Here is a 21,344-nt window from a genome sequence, read left to right on the forward strand (position 1 = left end):
ACACATCCACTGGTAGATCGTCTATCAGAAATGCTACCAGCCCAATCAGCATCAGTGTATCCATGCAACTGTATCTGAACCCCAGCCTCATAAAATAGTCCATACTGCAATGTGGACTTCACATACCTGAGTATGTGTCTAGCCGCATCCAAATGCAGTTTCCTTGGAGCCTGCATAAACTGACTTACCAACCCAACAGCATAGCTCAAATATGGCCTGGTAATAGTCATGTAAATCAAACTTCCTACTATGCATCTGTACATAGTAGGGTCCTCCAGAAGCTCACCTGCATCTGCGCTCAGCTTCACATTCTGCTCCAAAGGAACTGAAATAGGCTTACAGCCTGTCATCCCATATTTGGATAGCATGTCCAATCCATACTGCCTCTGCAAGAGCTGTATCCCACTTGGTGATCTAATCACCTCAATGCCCAAGAAATAACGCAGCTCTCCCAAATCCTTCATCTCAAACTTCTGCCTCAATAGCATTTTCACATGAAGGATATCTTCATCACTATCACCTGTGATGATCAAATCATCAACATAAATGACCAGTAGCATAATCCCTTTCTCTGTTTTTCTCACATAGAGTGAGAAATCTGCCTTGGAAATCTGAAAGCCAATAGTGACAAGATACTGTCCTATCTTGTCAGACCATGCTCTAGGTGCTTGCTTCAAGCCATACAAGGCTTTCTTCAACCTGCAAACAAACTCAGGATGAATAGCATGAACATAACCTGCTGGCTGCTCCATAAAGACCTCTTCTTGCAAATCACCATGCAAGAAGGCATTCTTTACATCCATCTGATGTAAAGACCATCCCTTTGATGCAGCCATAGCAATGGCTGCTCTTACGGTTGCCATCCTTGCAACCAGGCTGAAAGTTTCTTCATAATCAATGCCATATGTCTGTGCATACCCCTTGACAACTAATCTTGCCTTGTATCTATTCACAGAACCATCTGCATTGTGCTTGATCTTATAAACCCACTTACAGCCAATTGCATTCTTGCCTTTAGGTAAAGGCACCAATTCCCATGTAGCATTAGCATCCAAGGCATCCATTTCTTCATCCATGGCTTTCTCCCATTTTTCATTTCCCATGGCTTGCTCAAAAGAAGTGGGTTCTGGTTCTTGTATCACTTTGACCATATAGGCATAGTGAATGGCTGTAAATCCATCATATTTCAGCCTATCCACAGGATACCTAACCTTGGTAGACCTGCGCAAAATAGGCTCACTTCCAGGTGCTCTCAAAACATCCCTAGTCTTCCTTACTCCAGGTGTAACAATAGAAGGAATACCCAACTCATCATCAATGCTCTGTTTTGAGCCACTGGATTCACCATCCACACAAGAGTGACCTGCATTCACATCAAACATGGGCTGATCTACCTTCTCTTTTCCTTTTCGTGATACCTGCGTACCACTATCTGCATTGCTTTGAGAAGATTCTCCTGATCTCAATCTACCTGTCCATGGCGAAGTATGTGAACCACTGCTAGAGGACACTGCAGGCCCACTGATATTTTGTGATTGTTGTTGTGAATTCTGTGCAGCATTACCATTTTGTGCATCTACATCAATCATCACATTTACTGGTTTATACCAGCTGGTCATCTCATCAAAAACAACATCTCTGCTCACTGTGAACTTACGTGTAGAAGGGTTATAGCATCTATACCCTTTCTGCTGCAGAGAATAACCAATAAAGACGCACTTCTCAGCTTTTGGATCCAACTTGGACCTCAACTCATCTGGCACATGGACATAGGCAATGCAACAAAAAATCTTCAAATGAGAAATATCTGGTTTCCTACTAGTATACTTCTCCTCTGGCATCATGCCATGTATTGCTGCAGTGGGAGTCCTGTTCATTATATAAACTGCTGTAGCAACTGCTTCAGCCCAATAATAATCTGGTAGATCTTTTTCATTTAGCATAGCCCGAGATACCTCTCCAATATGCCTGTTTTTTCTTTCTGCAATTCCATTTTGCTGTGGGGTATGACTGCATGAATATTGCTGCTTTATACCATGCTCCTGCAAGAACCTTGCAAACTCATTTGAGAGGTACTCTCCCCCTCCATCTGACCTTAGGCATTTTATTTGCAGGCCTGTTTCTTTTTCAACCATAGCTTTGAAAGCTTTGAAGTGCCCAAACACTTCACTTTTCTTTTTCATAAAATACACCCACAGTTTTCTGCTGAAGTCATCAATAAATGTGACAAAATAGTGACAGCCTCCAATAGATGCAGCTTTTGTAGTCCACACATCAGAGTGGATTAATTCCAATGGCTTTTTACTCTCTTGAACATGCCTAGGAAAAGGTTTTCTTGCCTGTTTCCCAAATTGACAGGCTTCACAAACCTTGTGCATTTCTGCAACCTTGAATTTAGGCAATCTTGCAACAATATTTTGGGCTTGCATTGATTTAAGTCACTGTATATTAACATGACCAATGTGTTTGTGCCAGATATCAATATCTGCAACTACACCGGTCCCATGTGCAAACATTGCTGCACTCAATTCAGGCATGTCCGCATCCAACGTAAACATCCTACCCTTCTTCTTTCCTTTTGCTATCAAGCGACCATTATTTTTCATATCCTCAACAAAGCATCCATGAGGATTAAATCTGACCTACAAGCCCTGCTCAACCATATGACCAACAGAAACCAAGTTCTTGGTGATGTTCGAGACATGAAATACATCAGACAAGTATTTCTTTTTCCCATCCTGCATAGACAATGGAATTTTGCCAATCTGCACAATAGGATGTGCAGTATCATCACCAGTCTCCACAAATCCTGGTTTTTCCATTTTCCTTGCATCTTGCATCCATTCTACATGACCTGTCATGTGGTTTGACGCACCTGAGTCAACATACCACACATCATTTCGTTCTTCTGCACTTGTCACAGAATTGGTCATATGCTGCACCATAAATAGATGCTCATTTTTGTCATCACCCTGCCTACTAGAAGATGCATACTTGCCTTGCTGCAATTTTCCAGTCATAATGTCATTCTGCTTTTTATAGCAGTCCTTAGCCATATGACCCATTTTGCCACAATAGTAGCATTCAACATTGCTGTTTGCATTTTGGCCTCTCTGCCATCCACCACGGCCTCTTTGGCTCCCCCTGCCTCTAGAGTTACCGCGTCCTCCTGCATAGGACTGGTTTTCTTGCGTTTGCTGCATATTCTGATTTCTACCATGGCCTGCAGATCGGCCTCCTCTACCTCTACCAGCATTTGAGTAGAAGACAGTTTCTTTTGAAGTTCCTGCTGAAGAAGATGCACCCCCATTTCTCTGCTCTTCAGAAATTAGAAGAGCAATCAACTCCTCAAAATCTGGAAATTTTTCACGGACAGCAATGGATGTCCGGAATTGTGCATAATCCTTTCCTAGACCATTCAAGGTCACAGAAACCAAATCGTCATCATTCACTGGCGACCCAATGGAAGCAAGTGCATCTGCAATTTTCTTCACTTTCATGTGGTAGTCATTTATGCTCAAATTTTCTCTCTGCACATTGTGCAACTCCTGTTTGAGTTGCATTTTCCTGGCTTGCGTATTTGTGCTATACATTTTTGCCAAAGTATCCCATGCCTCCTTTGGCGTATTTGCATCCTGAATATGCACAATCACGGAGTCCGAAATACTGATAGACAGCCAGTACATAACTTTCCTGGCTCTCTCATGCCATCCTTTGAATGCCTACATTTCCTGTTGACTGGGAACATTAGGAAGAACAGGTTCTTCTTCATTTCCTATAATGAACTCCCAATAGCCTTTTCCCATCAAGAAATTCGTCATTCTAAACTTCCATGCCTGGAAGTTGTTCTTGTCAAGCTTTTCAGTGACAATCTGTGAAAGAGAATCAGATGCCATTACAGAACACTGCAAAATATGCTGTCACTGCAAAAAACACAGCTTTTGCCTCACACGGGCAGAACTGCAAAACTGACGAAAGTGGTATTTCACCACACAGTCACTTCCTAGTGATGATTTTGCATCAACAGGCAACAAGCATGAATCTGCAACTCCTAATATCTCTGCACAAAGGCATACGATGCAATTTCTGCGGCAACTTTTCACCGACCCGCAGAACAGTGGTCGCACAGCAAAAACAGGGCCTTTTTTTGAGTGCCTGCGGAGAACTTTCGTCTCCAAAACGGGCCCTGAAATGACCTCGAATCAGAAAAATAACGTCACTGCAGGCTTCGCCCTCACCCGCAGCATATACTGCGCTCTCGCCACACCGCGAAGGGCGTCTCAATCTGAGACAGTGCACTCTTGCACTTCTGGCTGTGCTACCTGTAGAGATTTGCTCCCAAACTCGAAATAGGAAAGCAACATTGGTCCTCTTACCAGGACACCACAAACTTGGCTTGCTTTCTTGAGCTCCTTACCACGAACAAGGCTCTGATACCATGTGAAGATTATGGGAGAGAGGGAAGGAGTCTCACTTGCGGCTTTCTCACATGCACAATGGGGGAATACACAAAAAGGTGGAGGCTGAAAACAGTTTTCCTCTTCTTAGTTGTGAAAGCCAAAAGAACTCTAGCACAAAGAAATAGAAGAACCCTATATGTGGGTCTCAAACCAAACTCAACTAACTAAGGTGGCATACTAACTGAGCCACGAACTAGTGTAGATAAGGATAGCTGTCATCCAGCTATTATTCGTGGGCGGTGTACCAACCGCATCTCCAGCTAACAAGTCGGTGACATAAATGCACAACAGTCACCCTGGCATATCGCGAGTGGAGCTCGATATCTCAACACTCATATGGTAAATTAATGTCATGCATGGCCATACATACATACATACATGCACACATATAATTTTAATTAAACTATTATTTTTTATTAAATTATTAAGTTAAATTGTTATTAAGTGCAACATTATAGAGAGATATTATGAAATTTATTATGTGGAAATGACAGTGCCAAAAAGTAAACTTTTGATTCTCGAACATCATTTTCATAAAGTAAACTTTTCATTTGGGAAGGAGTTTTAGGATTAGTCCAAATGTAGACATATGAGTCCAAAATTAATGAAATAAGCTTTTCATGTGCTTGTTCTCCTTGGGTCCATGCTTTCCTCAATGTGATAGCATGCTCTAGCCTTGCAATCTCCCATCCTCCCCCCTTTCTCTCCTCTTCCTCCCTCCTCCCTCCTCTCCCTCCTCTCCCTCCTCCCCTCTCCTCCTCCTCCTCCCCTCTGCTCCTCCTCCTCCTCCTCCTCCTCCCTCCTCCTCCCCTCTTCTCCTCCTCCTCCCCTCTCCTCCTTCATGCTCCTCCTCCCTCCTCCACCCTTCTCCTCCCACCTCCTCCTCTCTCCTCCTCCTTCCTCCCTTCATCCTCCTTCTCAACCCTTTACCACTTGAAGTCACGAAGGAGACTAACTCTCACTCCTCAACCCTAGACTTCTCCTGAACCCTGCAACCCTCTCTAAATCCTAGAACTCCTAGCTAGTTCTCTCAACCTTATCCCCCTTCTAAATCCAACAACCTCCTTCTAAACCCTTGCACTCCCATCATGAAGGCGAGAGCCTCCACCCATCATTGTGATCCAACCCTCTTTCTCACCTATACAAGAACAAGAGCTGCTTTCCACACTTCATCCTATGCCTCTCACTGGATTACGACTCGAGGACCTATGCTAAACTTGTGAACACCTATGCTACAATGAGCAAGTCATGACTATAGGTGAAGAACACCCTTGGAACCTAGACTTGGGAGAGACGGGGACAACAATATTTGAAGATTTATAGGATAGGAGGTGAATTTTTTCAAAAGTACCAAAAATTTCCAGCCGCTTTGATTTCCCCCTTCTAGTGATACATGTCAGCAAAATTGGATACACCGGTTGCCCTCAAGCAAGTGTGATGTGGCCAAAATTGCCCACATTGCTTCAAAATACAAATAAGTGAAAGGGCACACTATTAGGTTTGATGCTATATATTATGAAATACAATGACCTTTGACATGCTTATTAGCCATTTAGCAAGGAATTTCATGGAAAAAGAACGAATACAAAATTGTAAATAGTATTGGATTTATTAAATTATCTTTGAACATGCACAAATTGTACATTTTCACATTCTTCCATTCTAGGGTGAATCTATATACCAAAATCACCAACTATAAATGTTTTAAGACAACCATGCACTAGTTCCACTAGTTTGGCTTCCATTTTTTCAATTGGCTAGTTTTCAGCAAAACAAGAAAAGGTTATGGAGAATGACCTTGAATGGGTGTGCACAAAATTGGAGGCTCTTAAAGCACATCTAAGATTCTCAATTAGGTGTGTTATTTGGTTGAGGAGAAGCTCATGTACTATAATTTTCAATGATTACTTGGTTGCATGTATGTGTAGAGCAAAATTTTTGATGTTTTTGAATAAATTGTTCTATCCTATACTCTTCAAGATGCATTCTTCACATGCGACATAACACTTGTAATTCTTTAACGGTCTTGTTCCAAATATTTATTCCATATGTTTTTGGTTTCATGTTCAAGATTGGAATGTGTACTACAACTTGAAGAAATTTGTTGAATTCCATTCAGCAATGCATAAGTTACGGGTCAAGCAAGATACTTATATGCAAAAATGCCCTGAACATCACCAAAAATCACTACGCCCAAGAAAACATTGACTCCAATATGTGCCAATTTTTGAGAATGGCAAGAAATGGAAAATTTTCTAAGTGAGAAAATTTTATTATTGCTCTCAAAATATACACAAAAAAGGGATGGTCAATATTATACCCATCAATGTCCGATGATAATTTTACCCAAAAAAATATTGGTAAAAGCTCAATATTAGCCCTAGAGATTGTATCATAAAATAAAATAATGCTAATGTATATTCCAACAAGCACTAATGCTATGTAAAATTCTAACAAAATAATGGGGCAAAATGGGGCTCTGTGAGCCCTATCATACCCCATTATAAGTCAATATAATACATGTGAGATGCATTACAAAGCAATCCTTAAAGGGGCATGAATATGTAATATAAGATGTATTACAAAAAATCTTTCAAAGATGCATGATTGTATAGGCAATATCTACTACAAAAAACCCCAAAAGGGTATAAAAAATCATACTATAAACAAAAAAAAGGGATATTGCAATTTGAGAAATATACTAAAGTCTATAGAACTAAAGACTACAATATGTAGAGGCCTCATCCCAAAAGATGCATGATTGTATAAAGCAATATGTATTACAAGAAACCCTTAAAGGTATACAAAATCATACTCTAAACAAAAAAAGGGAGATTAAAATTTGAGAAATATACCAAAATCTAAAGAATTAAAGAGTACAATATGTGGACCTCATCTCTTGAACCATCACCATCTTCACCCCACCTCCACCTCCACCTCTCTTACCCTTTCCCTCACTCTCTCCAAAGCTACTAGATGGATAGGCTGCATGCAATATGAATCGAAAATTCATGAAGTACATCAACATTTCATAAGTTAAAAGATTGTACTTTAGAAACTAAGGTTGGATAGAGACTTACCTCTATCGTTGTGTACTAGACGAGATGTACTACCTTTGAATCAAGCTTGTCAAATAGAACCTAATTATTGCACCTATAAGCATACTCATACTCATCCTTTGTTGTCAAATAGCCAATCGCATGAAGTTGCATCAACAAGATTTGCCATGAGAAAAGAGACTAGCAAGTTAAGGAAAAGAAAATCAAACCAAATGCATTAACAAACAAGATAGTAAGTGATAGAGATAATCGCAAAATAGTCTATTAAGTGACCCTTTCCACTACTCCCAAGATAAGATCTTGTCAATTGTTGTCAGTCCCAAACTCCCATACTAACTCTTGCCACATTGACTCCATTTTCCATGCCATGTACTCATCCCCATGCTAGTGCTAATCTCACAAGATAGATGTTGTGGACATGGTAGTCCTACTCTCACTGCATCTTGAATCTAGTATTTGTGGTGAGTCAACACTCCTCGTATGTTCTTTTGGATAGGTTAACTATAAATTTCTTCCAAGACATTCATGTTAAAGACAACCTACATGATTTGGCACATCTGCAAAGTGTCACAAGATTCTTTGTCATCTTCTATGATCAGTCTCTCATGTGGTTCATGGATACACAAGAACCTAATCAGAAAGTGTCCAATCTGGTGTCCTTGGGACCATTGCATTGTATAGATGGCTCAAAGATGCATAATTATGAATTATAGCATTCCCCCATGGTCGAGATTACTAAGATTCCTAAATATGAACTACAACATCCCCCCATCATTGACCATAAAGAAGGGACTTTGTGCATTAATATGGTCATATGGGAGCACTTTCAATGTGGAACACATTGATTCAAAGAGAATATGTCATCATTGCTAATCTCATACAAGAAAGTTGAGTCATTGTTTCAAATTTTGATCTTATTTCTTGCTAATTAAATTATTATGGCAGATCATGTAAGATATCTTAGAAGTTGGATGTAGATAATTGAGAATAATTTCATGTAAAATGGTTTAGATTTTATCTACAATGGTCCCAATGCTATGATGAGGAAAGATGGAAGTGGAATTTTTTTGCCATTAACTCTACCAAACTCTAGACAAATGAAAGTGATACTTTTGTTCTTCTTGAAGAATGTGAATAGGTATGCATAACTAAATTATGCTCATGACTCGAGTTAAAGAATTTCTTGTATGTTAATGTGTTTTCATGCTCAACATAGGTGTTATTTCATCCAAATGTTTCTAATTCAAGATGGTAGTATATGGTCCAAGTTGCTACCCAAAGTAAACCATCTTTTGAAGATAGAGGTGTGGATATTAAGATGCTAGTCCCTCTGGTTCATATCTACTTTGCTGAAGAAGTTGGAATTCATGATTCATAATGTTGTGAGGGATTTGTGGATAGTACATCTTTTAATGTGCTTCTATAACATCATCATCACCATCAAAGGACCCAATTTTAGCTACTATAGATCTTGACAATGTATGAGACCTAAGAATAGGACTAGAGTGACTAATTATTTGGAATGATGGACTTGGTAGAAGATGAAAATATCTTGATTTATCGTGGAAAGTGAATTTAATCCTTTGTTGTTTAACTTGTATTTGCATAATGACGTTTCATTTATTGATTTTATCAAGATTTTAACCCAAACTTGGTGTGGAAGTGTTCATCGTTTTCACTTTTAAAATGATTCAAAATATAGAGCAATATCTTTTTGGGAGTCATTTAAACTAAATTTTATTTAAAATTCTTATAGTCTTTGAGACAGTATACACCTTGATATTTGCACCAACATATACTAATATTGATACCAGGTTACATATTATGATAATATTGACAAAGATTTTGATGGAATTTATGCTACCCATTAAGCTTTCCTATTTTTTCCAATGCCACGTCTTTTTTTAGTGCCAAAAGAAAGGATAGAAATAGCCACGTATGTACTAGTGAATGGTGTGTTGTATCAAGGTTGCATCAAAGGGGAATATGGATTTGAGTGTATTTAGAAATATAAGACTTATATATGGGCTTGAGCTTATTTAGAACTATAAGACTTCCATTGAGCCAAATATGAGTAAAGTACTAATGAAGATGAGGTAACGAAAACCCATAAACCACCATGTCACTCTTTTTCTAGCCAAAATGTATATGAATACAGAGTCTAAATGTAGAAACCCAAGTGAATAACCCCCTTAAGAAATTCAAATATGTATGCTTCTTCGTGGCAAATACATGCTTATTTGGATGCTTCGTTGGATACCCATCATTTTCCAACAAAAATAGCAAAACGTATGTTGAAAATCCCATTTGTTATAATACATCATCTCAATCCTTCAAAACAATAATGAGTGTGCATGGCACACTAGTACTTATGTGGCTTACTTCAGGCATTGAATCTATAAACTATCTCTACCCTCATAGCATCAATCACCATTCAAGCATTCTACAAACTATATCTACCACCACAACATCAATCATTAGTCAAGCTGCATTCTATAAACTATCTACCATCACAAGATCAGTCATCACTCATCTTAACCAAAAGATGTTACATCAAGTTTGTAAATGCTAAAATACAAAGTCAAGGCATACCAACTTGGATCTTTATACAAAGAAATGTAGGCTATGTGCCTTATTGAAATACATGATTGATAATGATAAATAGCAAATTTAAATATAGAAGCTAATGTGAGCTATCTTATTTTTAGAAAACAATATAGGACTAATAAAAAATTTAAAATATTCATTTAAAGGCTATATGGAAATGTGATACCCCCAATTTTCTAAAATGATTCCTTCAACATGTGGGTTTAAGTAGTCTCTAACATGAGAACTACATATCTTAACACAAGAAGATCAACTATAGATGATATATAAAATTATCCTTAATGGCTATTTTAACCATGTTAAAAAAAGACATACATGACACAATTGTTACAAAAAGGAAACAGGATCATGTAGTGAATTCAAGTACAAATCATCCCTCTAATAAGTACATTCATGCATACGTTAAGTTGGAAGGCCTATGCTAGGTGTCTTGTCAGAGTAGAAAAGTTTTAAGAAGTCCAATGGATGATAAATACAACATTAAGCTAACACATAAGAGAGTTAATTAAAAGTGTCCACATTTAGCAATGCACTAAGTTCACACACAACTAAAGCTTCCAAAAGAGAGAATTGAATCACCTTGAACTTATATGCAAGAGCCCTTTAGCCCTTGTTGGCTAAGTTTAATAGATGGTTTAGCCTCCATTTAGCCAACACTATGTACTTTAAGTTCATTAATTACCAAAATAAATATAGTAATCGTGAACATTTCTATGGGTATCTAATGCGAAATCTTATAAAAAACTAATTTGTATCCATACGGATGCATCAATTTTACGAGCAAAAACCTATAAGCAAGTTTATCCAAGCGTGTTTTTCAAGAGATTTAAAAAATTGTATTTCTTTAGGAAACATGGTTTTTACACTTTTATTTTCACTAGAACTAGATCCCTTTATCATAAAAATATACAGACTAGTCACTCATTCATTTTTATGTAACATAAATTTTCTTATTTATAGACATCCCTTTGTACCCCTGTTATTACCTTTAAAAAGTATTTAAAAATAATTCCTTTAAGAAACATCCCTCATAATCACTCTCAATGTAATAATATTATTCATATATAATTACGTATTAAACACATTTATATCATATGGCAATATCTTGCTAGTGTTTTTATAGCATAAATAACAAGATATTCATGGACATGTTTCTAAAGAAGTTTAAATTACTATAAATAAGTATTAACTTGGGCTTATATATCACTCTCATAAAATACACGTAATATTTATTACTATATATGCAAGATTTTTTAAAATATAACCCCATAGATGTGCTCAAATGGGGTTTTTTGATCAATTTGAGTGGCTGAATGACGATACTTGGACATTGGATGTGAAAGTGATGCCACTAATAAAAGTGATGTCCAAGTTAGTTTCGTCAGTGAAACTAACTTGAAGACCTAATTCAAAGGGGTTTCGCTGGCGAAACTACCTTGATGGCTTGCTTCTATGAGTTTTATTTGGAGAAACCCTTTCATGAAGATAGGTTGAGATAGTTTTTCAATGTCACCCCCTATTAAGTAAAAGTTGTAAGAAGGATCATAAGGGAATTTTCATGGAGAAGTCTACTGTACATGTGGGTTTCTTCAAAAGCCATCCCATTATGTTCTCACCATTCCCAAAGATTCACGTAAAGATTTGTGTATAAAATAGGCATTGCTATAATACTTTGCATATTTCTAAGTGAAACTATGTTTTCTTCCGATCCATTTTTGCCATATTTTTGCATAGTTGGAAGCTTTTTTTTTGCCTTCGCTCGAACGCTTGGAAAGTTTTTCTCAGAAAATGCTTGTCTCTAATCCATACAAAGTCTTTAAAATGACATTTTCACAAGTATTAATTAATGTGTATGGATGAGGACTAATTTATTGCATTCAAAATGGTGCAATCAAAATTCCCATATTATATTGCCTCCATCAAATCCCCATGAAAGCATGCATGCAATTAAGTTTCTAAGCTAGGATCTGATTATAATATGTTAACTCAAACTTTTTCAATTGAAATATGTATTGCTAATGTTCTTTATAGACCTATCCCCCCCCCCCCCCCCCAAAAAAAAAAAAAAAACCCTTTCAAGAAGAAGCATCTTAATGTTGTTGAGTGGTTCCTCATCATAGCATAGAATTTCACCAGCAAATCTATAGCAACATAAATATGCTAGTACAACATCACTTGCACGATATAATTTTGGTTGACATTTCTATCATTTTCCATGGTTCTATGATCATTGAATTTCTTCTCATTTTTAATTTTAGATCATGAGGCTATCATTTGAGTAGAAGTATAATGCTAAAAAATTTAGTATGAAAGCTCTCAAAACTTAAAAATTAATATGGAATAAAGTAATTGTCATTTTCTCAACACATTTTTTACATGGAAGAAATGAGGGAGAAATGTGTTACACATGCTTCCTTATGGAGATATTTCTTAGATTTGGTTATTGAAGGAAACGGAGAGGAAACGCATCCCCTTTTGACTTCACATACAAAAGAAAAGGGTCTATCCACTTTTTGAGAAAAATATTTATGATGAGAAATGTCAAGTTATGATTGTGCATCATTTATAGTATATTTTGTGAATTTGTTTGTGTGACAAGAAAAGAAAAGATGGAAACTTTACTTTACATTGCAAATGGCATGGTTTAAAAGCGATTTTGCCTCCCAAGTTGACTCTAAAGGAGATTTTAAACATTGATTACTCATCCACCAATCCTTTTGGGGATACCAATTGATCTTTAAAAATATTAAAAATGACAAAAGGGACATAAGAGAAAACGTATTGTTCAAGGGTGGAGTAAGGTATGAGGATTTTCTTTGATGTTCTTCATTGTCGCCTTAATTTGTTGGCAAGCCTACTTGAAAAGTATAATTTTTGTTAGCAAGTCTACTTTCAAAAGTTATGGAATGGACCACTTAGTAAGAATTCTAAAAGATATGGAGTAGAGAAAGTAAGGTTGAAAGACCTAGACTTGGCTTTCTAAAACGGATATCTAAGGATATCCTATTTATTAGAATTTAAACCCTCAAATTTTATTAGTGAAGGATCAAACAAATAGAATATGGGAAATGAGCTTTAGAATTAATTGCAAGGGAGACATCCAATCTATGAGTTTGTAACGTGTGGGGATTTGTGCCAACTAATGTATATACATATATACACGCCTTATAGCCATAGATTTAATAGCCCTTTTTACTTACAATTTGCCTTCTTAACGTGCATTCATTGTTCCACCAAACTACCCTTGGCTCTTCTCATATACCATTTTTGGGACTAGAGAAATTTCATCACTCAAGAAAGTGTAGGCTTCCTTCATTGTGCTAATAACCTATTGCATTTACTCACCTAGTGACGAGTCATGTATTCACTCCTTTTTCCAAAGAAGTGGTTGTGCTTGTGACGATATATTTCCTCTTTAATTAGCACTACTTGAGTAGAGGAGTCCTTAAGCACAATCATAAAAATGTGATTTCTACATTTTTCTTTGTAGAAAATTTTCTTCTATTGTCAAGATCATTTCTACTTGTCACATCATTTCTCATTTCTAGTTCTCACATCATTTCTCATTGCTTTCTTTTGTTATAAATGATGAAAGTCGTTTATGTGATTTCCTACATAGATTTCCTTTTGTTGTGAGATCATTTCTAGTTGTTTTCTTTGTCTTCTTTCTCAGTTGAAAATGGTTTTTTAAGCTAAAGTGTCCCTCAAGCTCTATAGAATCCATCCTCCAATAAATTATGCGTCATACCATAAGCATTTGAGTTCTAGTAACACACATGTTGAGTATTTCTAAGGTCATTCACTACGTCACCTTCTTAAAGGATTTCAATAGCCATTGGCTCCCTATCCTTGTTTTGAAAAAGTGGCCTTTTGTTTGTAGATATTTGTGAACGTTCTCCACTTCACTTCGCTAGTCTTTAACCCAAGATGATGAGCATTGAGTTTATCCTTAACAATGAGTACTTTGTTTTCAGATGCAGCTTGCTGGACGACTTCCCAATCTAAACATTTGTGATTCTCCAATTCACATCTCATCAATCCGAGTACATGTCTTTTATTTAAGTGGCACACATGGTAAACGCGAGAATGTCCTTATCGTGGACTTCAAGTTCTACACGTCTTCGAGACCCAGCTTCGTTAATATATGTGTAGGATCATTGTATATCTCACATCTCGAACACTCGCGCACATCAGCGCTTCTAACTACGTTGCAAGTTAGAAGCCTAGAGCTAATGGATTACATTATCTCTGCTCCGATCAATGGTACTAGGCGGGTAAGCTGTCTTCTCACATGGCTCGTTTTAGTGTCCTCTTATACTTAGATAGCTCGTTTGCTTTTTTGCGAGACAGCTTCATTTTGCTAAAAGCATCGATTCGGTTATTTTTGGGGTTCTCATTTTCAGGACAGCAAGCCAGATTCCCTGTTGCATGTGCGATGCTTTACCTTGTTAAGCTGCATAAGCACAATAGGATGGGCTGGTTGATTTGATTTGTGGGTCTTTGTATCCTTAAGCATAAGCTTTTGATTGCAGATTATGGACAACGAATTGCAGATTCTGGACAACGAATTTGCAGTGTTCGAGGCAGAAGTCGCAGAGGTAGAGGCGTGGTGGAGGTCGGACCGGTTTCGCCTCACAAATAGACCCTATAAAGCTAGAGATGTCGTCCGCCTCAGAGGCACCTTGCGGCTGGAGTACCCATCTGGTGCTATGGCAAAGAAGCTGTGGAAGCTTTTGAAAATGCATCAGGCGAACAAGACTTGCTCCAGAACGTTTGGATGCTTAGACCCTGTTCAAATCGCTCAGATGGCAAAGTATGTGGACACAATCTATATTTCGGGATGGCAGTGCTCTTCGACTCACACTAGCACCAACGAGCCAGGCCCTGACCTTGCAGATTATCCTTATGACACCGTGCCTAACAAAGCGGAGCAACTCTTCCTTGCACAGCTCTTCCATGACCGTAAGCAGAGAGAGGCACGGATGAGCATCAGCAAGGAGGAGAGAGCGAGAACTCCTTATGTGGACTATCTGAGGCCTTTGATTGCGGACGGTGATACTGGTTTCGGAGGCGCGACAGTAACTGCGAAGCTATGCAAGCTCTTCGTCGAGAGGGGTGCTGCGGGGGTTCACCTCGAGGATCAAGCATCTGTGACGAAGAAGTGCGGGCACATGTCTGGCAAGGTTCTGGTGCCAGTCTCGGAGCATATCAACCGTCTGGTAGCAGCGCGGTTGCAGTTCGACGTGATGGGAGTGGAGACCATTCTAATAGCAAGGACCGATGCGGAGGCCGCGACTTTGCTGCAAACGAACGTAGATCCTCGCGACCATCCCTTCATCTTGGGAGCCTGCAACCCGGCGGTGAAGGCCAAGCCGTTGGCGGTAGTCTTGAGCGAGGCAGTGGAGGCGGGCAAGGGCGAGGCGGAGCTAGAAGAGGTGGAGGAAGAATGGATGGCTGGAGCAAATCTGCGTCTGTACAAGGACGCGGTGCGGGATGCGATCAGGAAGCTGGGGGTAAGCGAGGAGGAAAAGCAAGACAAGCTGAGGAAGTGGACGATGCGAGTGGACAAGCTATCGAACTATGAAGCAAGGAAGCTGGCGGAGGAGCTGGGGGCGGGGCAAGTCTTCTGGGATTGGGATGCACCGCGAACGAGGGAGGGATTCTACAGGTTCAAAGGGAGCACAGAGGCAGCGATAGCGAGGGGGGTAGCGTATGCGGAGTACGCAGACATGCTATGGATGGAGACGGCGAGGCCAGACTACGAGCAAGCGAGGAGGTTTACGGAGGGAGTGAAGGCGGAGAAGAAGAGTATGTTTGCGTACAATCTCTCGCCATCGTTCAACTGGGATGCATCAGGGATGAGCGAAGCTGAGATGCAGAGCTTCGTCACTGATTTGGCGGAGCTGGGGTATGTGTGGCAATTCATAACGCTGGCTGGGTTCCATGCAAACGCGTTGGTGATAGAGAGGTTGTGCAGGGAGTTCGTGGAGAGTGGCATGCTGGCTTACGTGAAGACGATCCAGAGGCAAGAAAGAGTGCTGGGAGTGGAGACGCTGGCGCACCAGAAGTGGTCGGGAGCTAACTATTACGACTCCTTTCTCAAGACAGTGCAGGGAGGCTTCTCAGCTACAGCAGCCATGAACAAAGGTAGTTAGTTACTGAGAGCTCTTTCAAGCTTCATCGTCACATTCTAAATTCTAATCCTTTTGCTCTAGTTTGAAGCTCATCGACACATTTCTAGCGCTCTCATATAACACCTTAAACTCAGATACTTATTCTGTGACTTTCTTGTGTCTCAACTCTCTCAGGCGTCACGGAAGAGCAATTCAAAGATGACTCGTGGGAGAAGGGCTCCAAGTTCAACGGAGTAGATAATCACGTTGTCGCACAAGCCAAGCTCTAGTTTTCGAAGCCCACCGCCTCGACGCGGGAAAGAACAGTACGTCTATCCGTGGCGTGAAAGCAGCATCTCAATCGTTTCTGTCCGCATTCTTCACCAATTCAAGATCCTGCTTATCTACATGATTCTTTGTGGACTAATTATATCTAATAATAATACATTAGGCTATTGTAAGGCAAACTACTTTTTTGTAACGCCAAAGGCATGACATCGAGCTGCAAAGTCCGGGTCAGATTGTGCCTCACTACCTAAACGCTAACATCCGAATTGCAAAGGCCTCAAAGGTAAAACATGGAACTATTGAGATGTGGTAGCTTTTTTCCTCCAAGCTAACAAGTGTCCTTTTTTCCATGGGTCATAGGTACAATAGATAGATAAAAGTTGTGGTATTTTAGAATGATTTAGTTGCATTTTGGAGTGTTTCATGTACTTTCAAGGCCTATTTGATCATTACATTTATCATGAATTGAACACACCCTTTTTCTATTCAATGTGTGAATATCCCCTTTATATGATACCCTTCTATATGTAAAAAGAAGACCTCTAAAAAATCCTTCTATTAAAGCCATGTGTCACACTTGCATATTTATGAGTGAATCCTGTCCTGCCCCCCACACCTCCGCCCTCAAAGTTGCATTAAGGACACTTTCACTACTATAATTAGACATTTCCCTAAATTCTCATTATAATTAGACATTTCCCTAAATTCTCATTAAAGTTGTAAGAATTTAGATGATCTTCTCTTCAAAAGATCAACTAACCTTGATACATTTTAAATATTTATGTGAAAGGATTCTTGATTAGACTTTGATCTAAATGAAGCTTTAGAAAATAAATGCCACGTTTTGCTAGCCTAAACATTAGTATATTTTCAATGACAAATTTATAGCAGCTTAGAAGCTTTCTTTTTCTAGTGTATTTTCAAGAATATTAACTTTTTCAGACAAATTTCTCACAAATTATCTAAAGCTCGTGTGCAAAGGATAAATTTCTCTCTCCTTTATGTCAATAAAACCCTCTTGCTAATTTTCTCTATACCTATCTCTTTTTTTTCTTTTTTGGATTGTTTAGTGCTTAAGGATGTTAAGTTCTATTCAAATTATTTAGGATAGAAGATTATAAACTAGATAAGTAGCTTAAAGGATTGAGACTCTCGAATTCTTAGTATATATAATGCTTCCACATAAAATATTAAAAATGAAGAGGGGGCATAACATTCTAAACAAAAGCAATCAAAGCACATATGAGGAGGCTTTGAATACTACATTAACTAAACAAGTCTAATTGGTTAGATTTGTACATTTGAGTGCTTACAAGGCAATGGTAGACACTAAGCAAGATCTAGAATTGAAAAACATTGAATGTGGTGTATGTCTTTCACACAACCAAGGGAGGGAGGAATCACCTTGTTAAGGTACATGTACTAGCTACAAGCATGGCTATGAAAAATAGGAATGCGAACTTTAAGATTGTGCTATGATGAATCAATGGAAATGGAAAGGAAAATCTTTAAATGAATGTGATAATTCATTACTTCACATTTAGGTCTCTAATATGTTAAGATTATATTGCCATATGGGTTTAGGTAACGTTGGTTTTTCTTAATTTTCATCTACCATTGAGATGGAAATTCCTTTATTTTTACTTTTTTAACAAGTGATACTTCTATTCATAAAAATTTGGGCATAACCCTATAAGCATTTGAAGAACATTATCTAGCAATGTCCTTGTGCATCACCATTACTGGCATGGATTGGAATACAACAATGCTTCCACACTACAAGGCATAGGCCATTTTTCGACGAAAATACCGACCTTTTTACACTAAAAAGTTTTTTTTTGACGGGCGCAAAGGTCGATTTTACGTTGCTATTAGCATCGGAAAAGGATGATTGCTATATAAGTGTCACTATATAGCGACACTAGTAAACATTGCTATATAGCAACACTGGTAAACATCACTATATAGCGACGATTAACAGAAGCCAAAGAAGAACATTAGTGGGGCTAAACAAGGCCACATCAAGCCCTATTTTGTCCCACTAATATTTTTTTAAAGTAATTATAAAAGAATGTTGTTTGTTACAAAATTTCCCTTGTGAAAGGGGTGATACAAAATCGCTCAAACGAGCTGAGCGACAAGAGCATCTACATGTCGAAGATATACAACATTGTTTGTTACAAAATTACCCTTTCGAAAAGGGTGATACAAAATCACTCAAACGAGCTGACATACAAAAGCATATACATGCCGAAGTATATACAAACGACTACTAATACTACTACTACTACTACTCATCCGAATCATCGTCCTCGTCCTCGTCGTGGTCACGCTGGCCTGATCCCTAGTCCTCGTGAGCTATGCCTGACTCTTGGCCCTCATGAGCTGCGCATGATCCTTGGCTCTCGTCGAAGCTGTGTAAGCCTAATCCCTCGTCATCACCGCTCACCTCCGCTGATGGGACATTCGAGCTTGCACTCTAAGAGTGAAACCATATTAATTGGAAATTAGATTAGAACTTAAAGAATAAAACAATTTAAAAAGTGAGATTACAAGTAGGGGTAGCCTTATATCGTGCAAGTAGCCACCTCAGCCCAATCGACCATCTCTCCCATGGTCTCCACCTCAATAAACCACAGCTTTGTTCCTATGTGAAATGTGCATCTCATCTTTGTGTCTGTGGGAAGGCGACCCATCGCAGTTTGCTGTGGACCCAATTTACAAGAGTTAGATAAAGTGCATGCAATATGTAATAAAACAAATAGAACAATAAATTAAATGAGAAGAAGTAGACTTACCATGGTTGCCTCGAACGCCAACTGTCCGCTTGCACCAAAGTGCGAAGTACCTACAGAGTCTAACCGTCTCCTCGCAGCCCTCCTTTAACCCTCAAATAGTTCGGGATGGTCCCTGTACTGCTTCTTGAAAAAATTCCAGTCAGCTTTATCTGCCCAACTAGGTTTAGCCTTCCCCTTTGCGATGGAAGTACTATTTGGTTATTATTTTTTTCAAATAGATTCTAAATGGAACAACCATGCCCTCACCCATGGGTGTCCTCCCTAAACCCCAACCCAGTTCCCCATGTCGCATGGATTATAGACATAGCTTCTCTGCTAGCTCATGTTAAAGAGAAGATTGCACAAGAGAGTGACTGGGTGCAGTACAACCTGGGGGTGCGTGCACTTGGGTGGGGTCCAAGCCGAAGGGTAGTGGAGCAGGGGCGATTGAGGAACGCACGACACAACCTATGGGGTAGGTTGTGGAGAGACAGCAATGATCGGTGGAGCCTCAAATATGATTGTGTAAAGGACATAATGGATTGTGTGGAGGCCTTCGTGGCTTAGAGCATGACCGCATATTAGAAGAAGTGGAGGATGAGGTCCCTAGTGACCTGCCTAGCAGTGCGGAGGAGGAAAGTACCTTGAACAATAACCCTCAAGATGATGATTCTAGGGAATCGAAGAAGGACTAAGCATTACATTCCATCACACCCCTTTAATGGGAATGTGCTTCCTCTGCATCAAACCAAGAGCTAGTTGGTGTTTCTCAAATAGCTCTTTACCGAGTGGTTTGGTAAAGATGTCTGCAACATTCTCTTTGCTATCACAAAGCTATAGTGTGATGTCACCAAGTAACACTCTTTCTCTAATGAAGTACTCTCTGACATCAATGTGCTTTGTCTTGGAGTGATATACTAGATTCTTTGATGGTAGTCATAAGAGCATAGTTGGTGGTTTCCACTTGAATTGCTTTGCCTTTATGAGCATATGTCAAACTAGCTGGAGGTCTGCTCTCCCTAGGAGACTGTCTGAGCTGTTGTGGCTCTACTTGAGGTGTTTTTGGCAATCACTACAAGGCATAGGCCCTTTTTCGATGAAATACCGACGTGTTTTACACAATTTTTTTTTTTAAACGGGTGCAAACGTCATTATTAACGTCGTTATAAGCATCGAAAAAGAACGGTTGCTATAAAGCATCGCTATATAGCAACGCTAATAAACATCGCTATATAGTGACACTATAAACATCGCTATATAGCGACACTGGTAAACATCGCTATATAGCGACGATTGACAAAACTAAAAAAAAAGCATTAGTGGGGCTAAATAGGGCCATAGCAAGCCCTATTTTGCCCCACTAATGTTTTTTTTTTTTGTAATTACAAAAAAAAGTTTTTTATTACAAAATTTCCCTTGCGAAAAGGGTGATACAAAATCACTCAAATGAAATGATTGAGCAACAAAAGCATATACATCTCGAAGATATACAACATTGTTTGTTATAAAATTTCCCTTTCGAAAAGGGTGATACAAAATCACTCAAACGAGCCAATATACAAAATGATATACATGGCGAAGTATATGCAAACTACTACTACTACTACTCATTCGAATCATCATCCTTCTCCTCGTCTTGCTAGCCTAATCCTTGGTCCTCATGAGCTGTGCCTATTCCCTAACCCTCGTTAGGTGTGCCTGAATGATCCCTGGCCCTCGTGATCGCTCGCCTCCAATGATGGGACACTCGAGCTTTGACCCTAAGAGTGAAACCATACTAATTGAAAATTAGATTGGAACTTAAAGAATAAAACAATTTAAAAAGTGAGATTACAAGTAGGAGTAGATTTATACCATGTGAGCAACCACCTCAGCCAATCGACTGTCACTCCCATTTCCTCTTGCTCAATAAACCACGGCTTTGTTCCTATGCAAAACACGCGTTGTGTCTCTACATCTATAGGAAGATGACCCATCGCAACTTGCTGTGGATCCAATTTATGAGAGCTAGATAAAGTGCATGTAATATGTAGTAAAACA

General features: G+C 39.0%; 1 protein-coding gene across 1 annotated transcript; it reads left to right on the plus strand.

Annotated features, from left to right (window-relative positions):
* The first annotated feature begins 14,259 nt into the window (after positions 1–14,259).
* On the plus strand, positions 14,260–16,902 carry LOC147897164 (isocitrate lyase-like). The gene is made up of 3 exons (XM_087381459.1): positions 14,260–14,400; positions 14,659–16,273; positions 16,435–16,902. Exons 1-3 carry the CDS (start codon positions 14,359–14,361, stop codon positions 16,527–16,529), a joined length of 1,752 nt encoding a protein of 583 aa, XP_087237585.1. The 5' UTR covers positions 14,260–14,358; the 3' UTR covers positions 16,530–16,902.
* The last annotated feature ends 4,442 nt before the right edge of the window (positions 16,903–21,344 follow it).

The sequence above is a fragment of the Dipteris shenzhenensis genome, chromosome 11, assembly GCF_047967505.1.
Source record: "Dipteris shenzhenensis isolate YYH24624 ecotype China chromosome 11, Dip_SZ_1.0, whole genome shotgun sequence".
NCBI lineage: Eukaryota > Viridiplantae > Streptophyta > Polypodiopsida > Gleicheniales > Dipteridaceae > Dipteris > Dipteris shenzhenensis.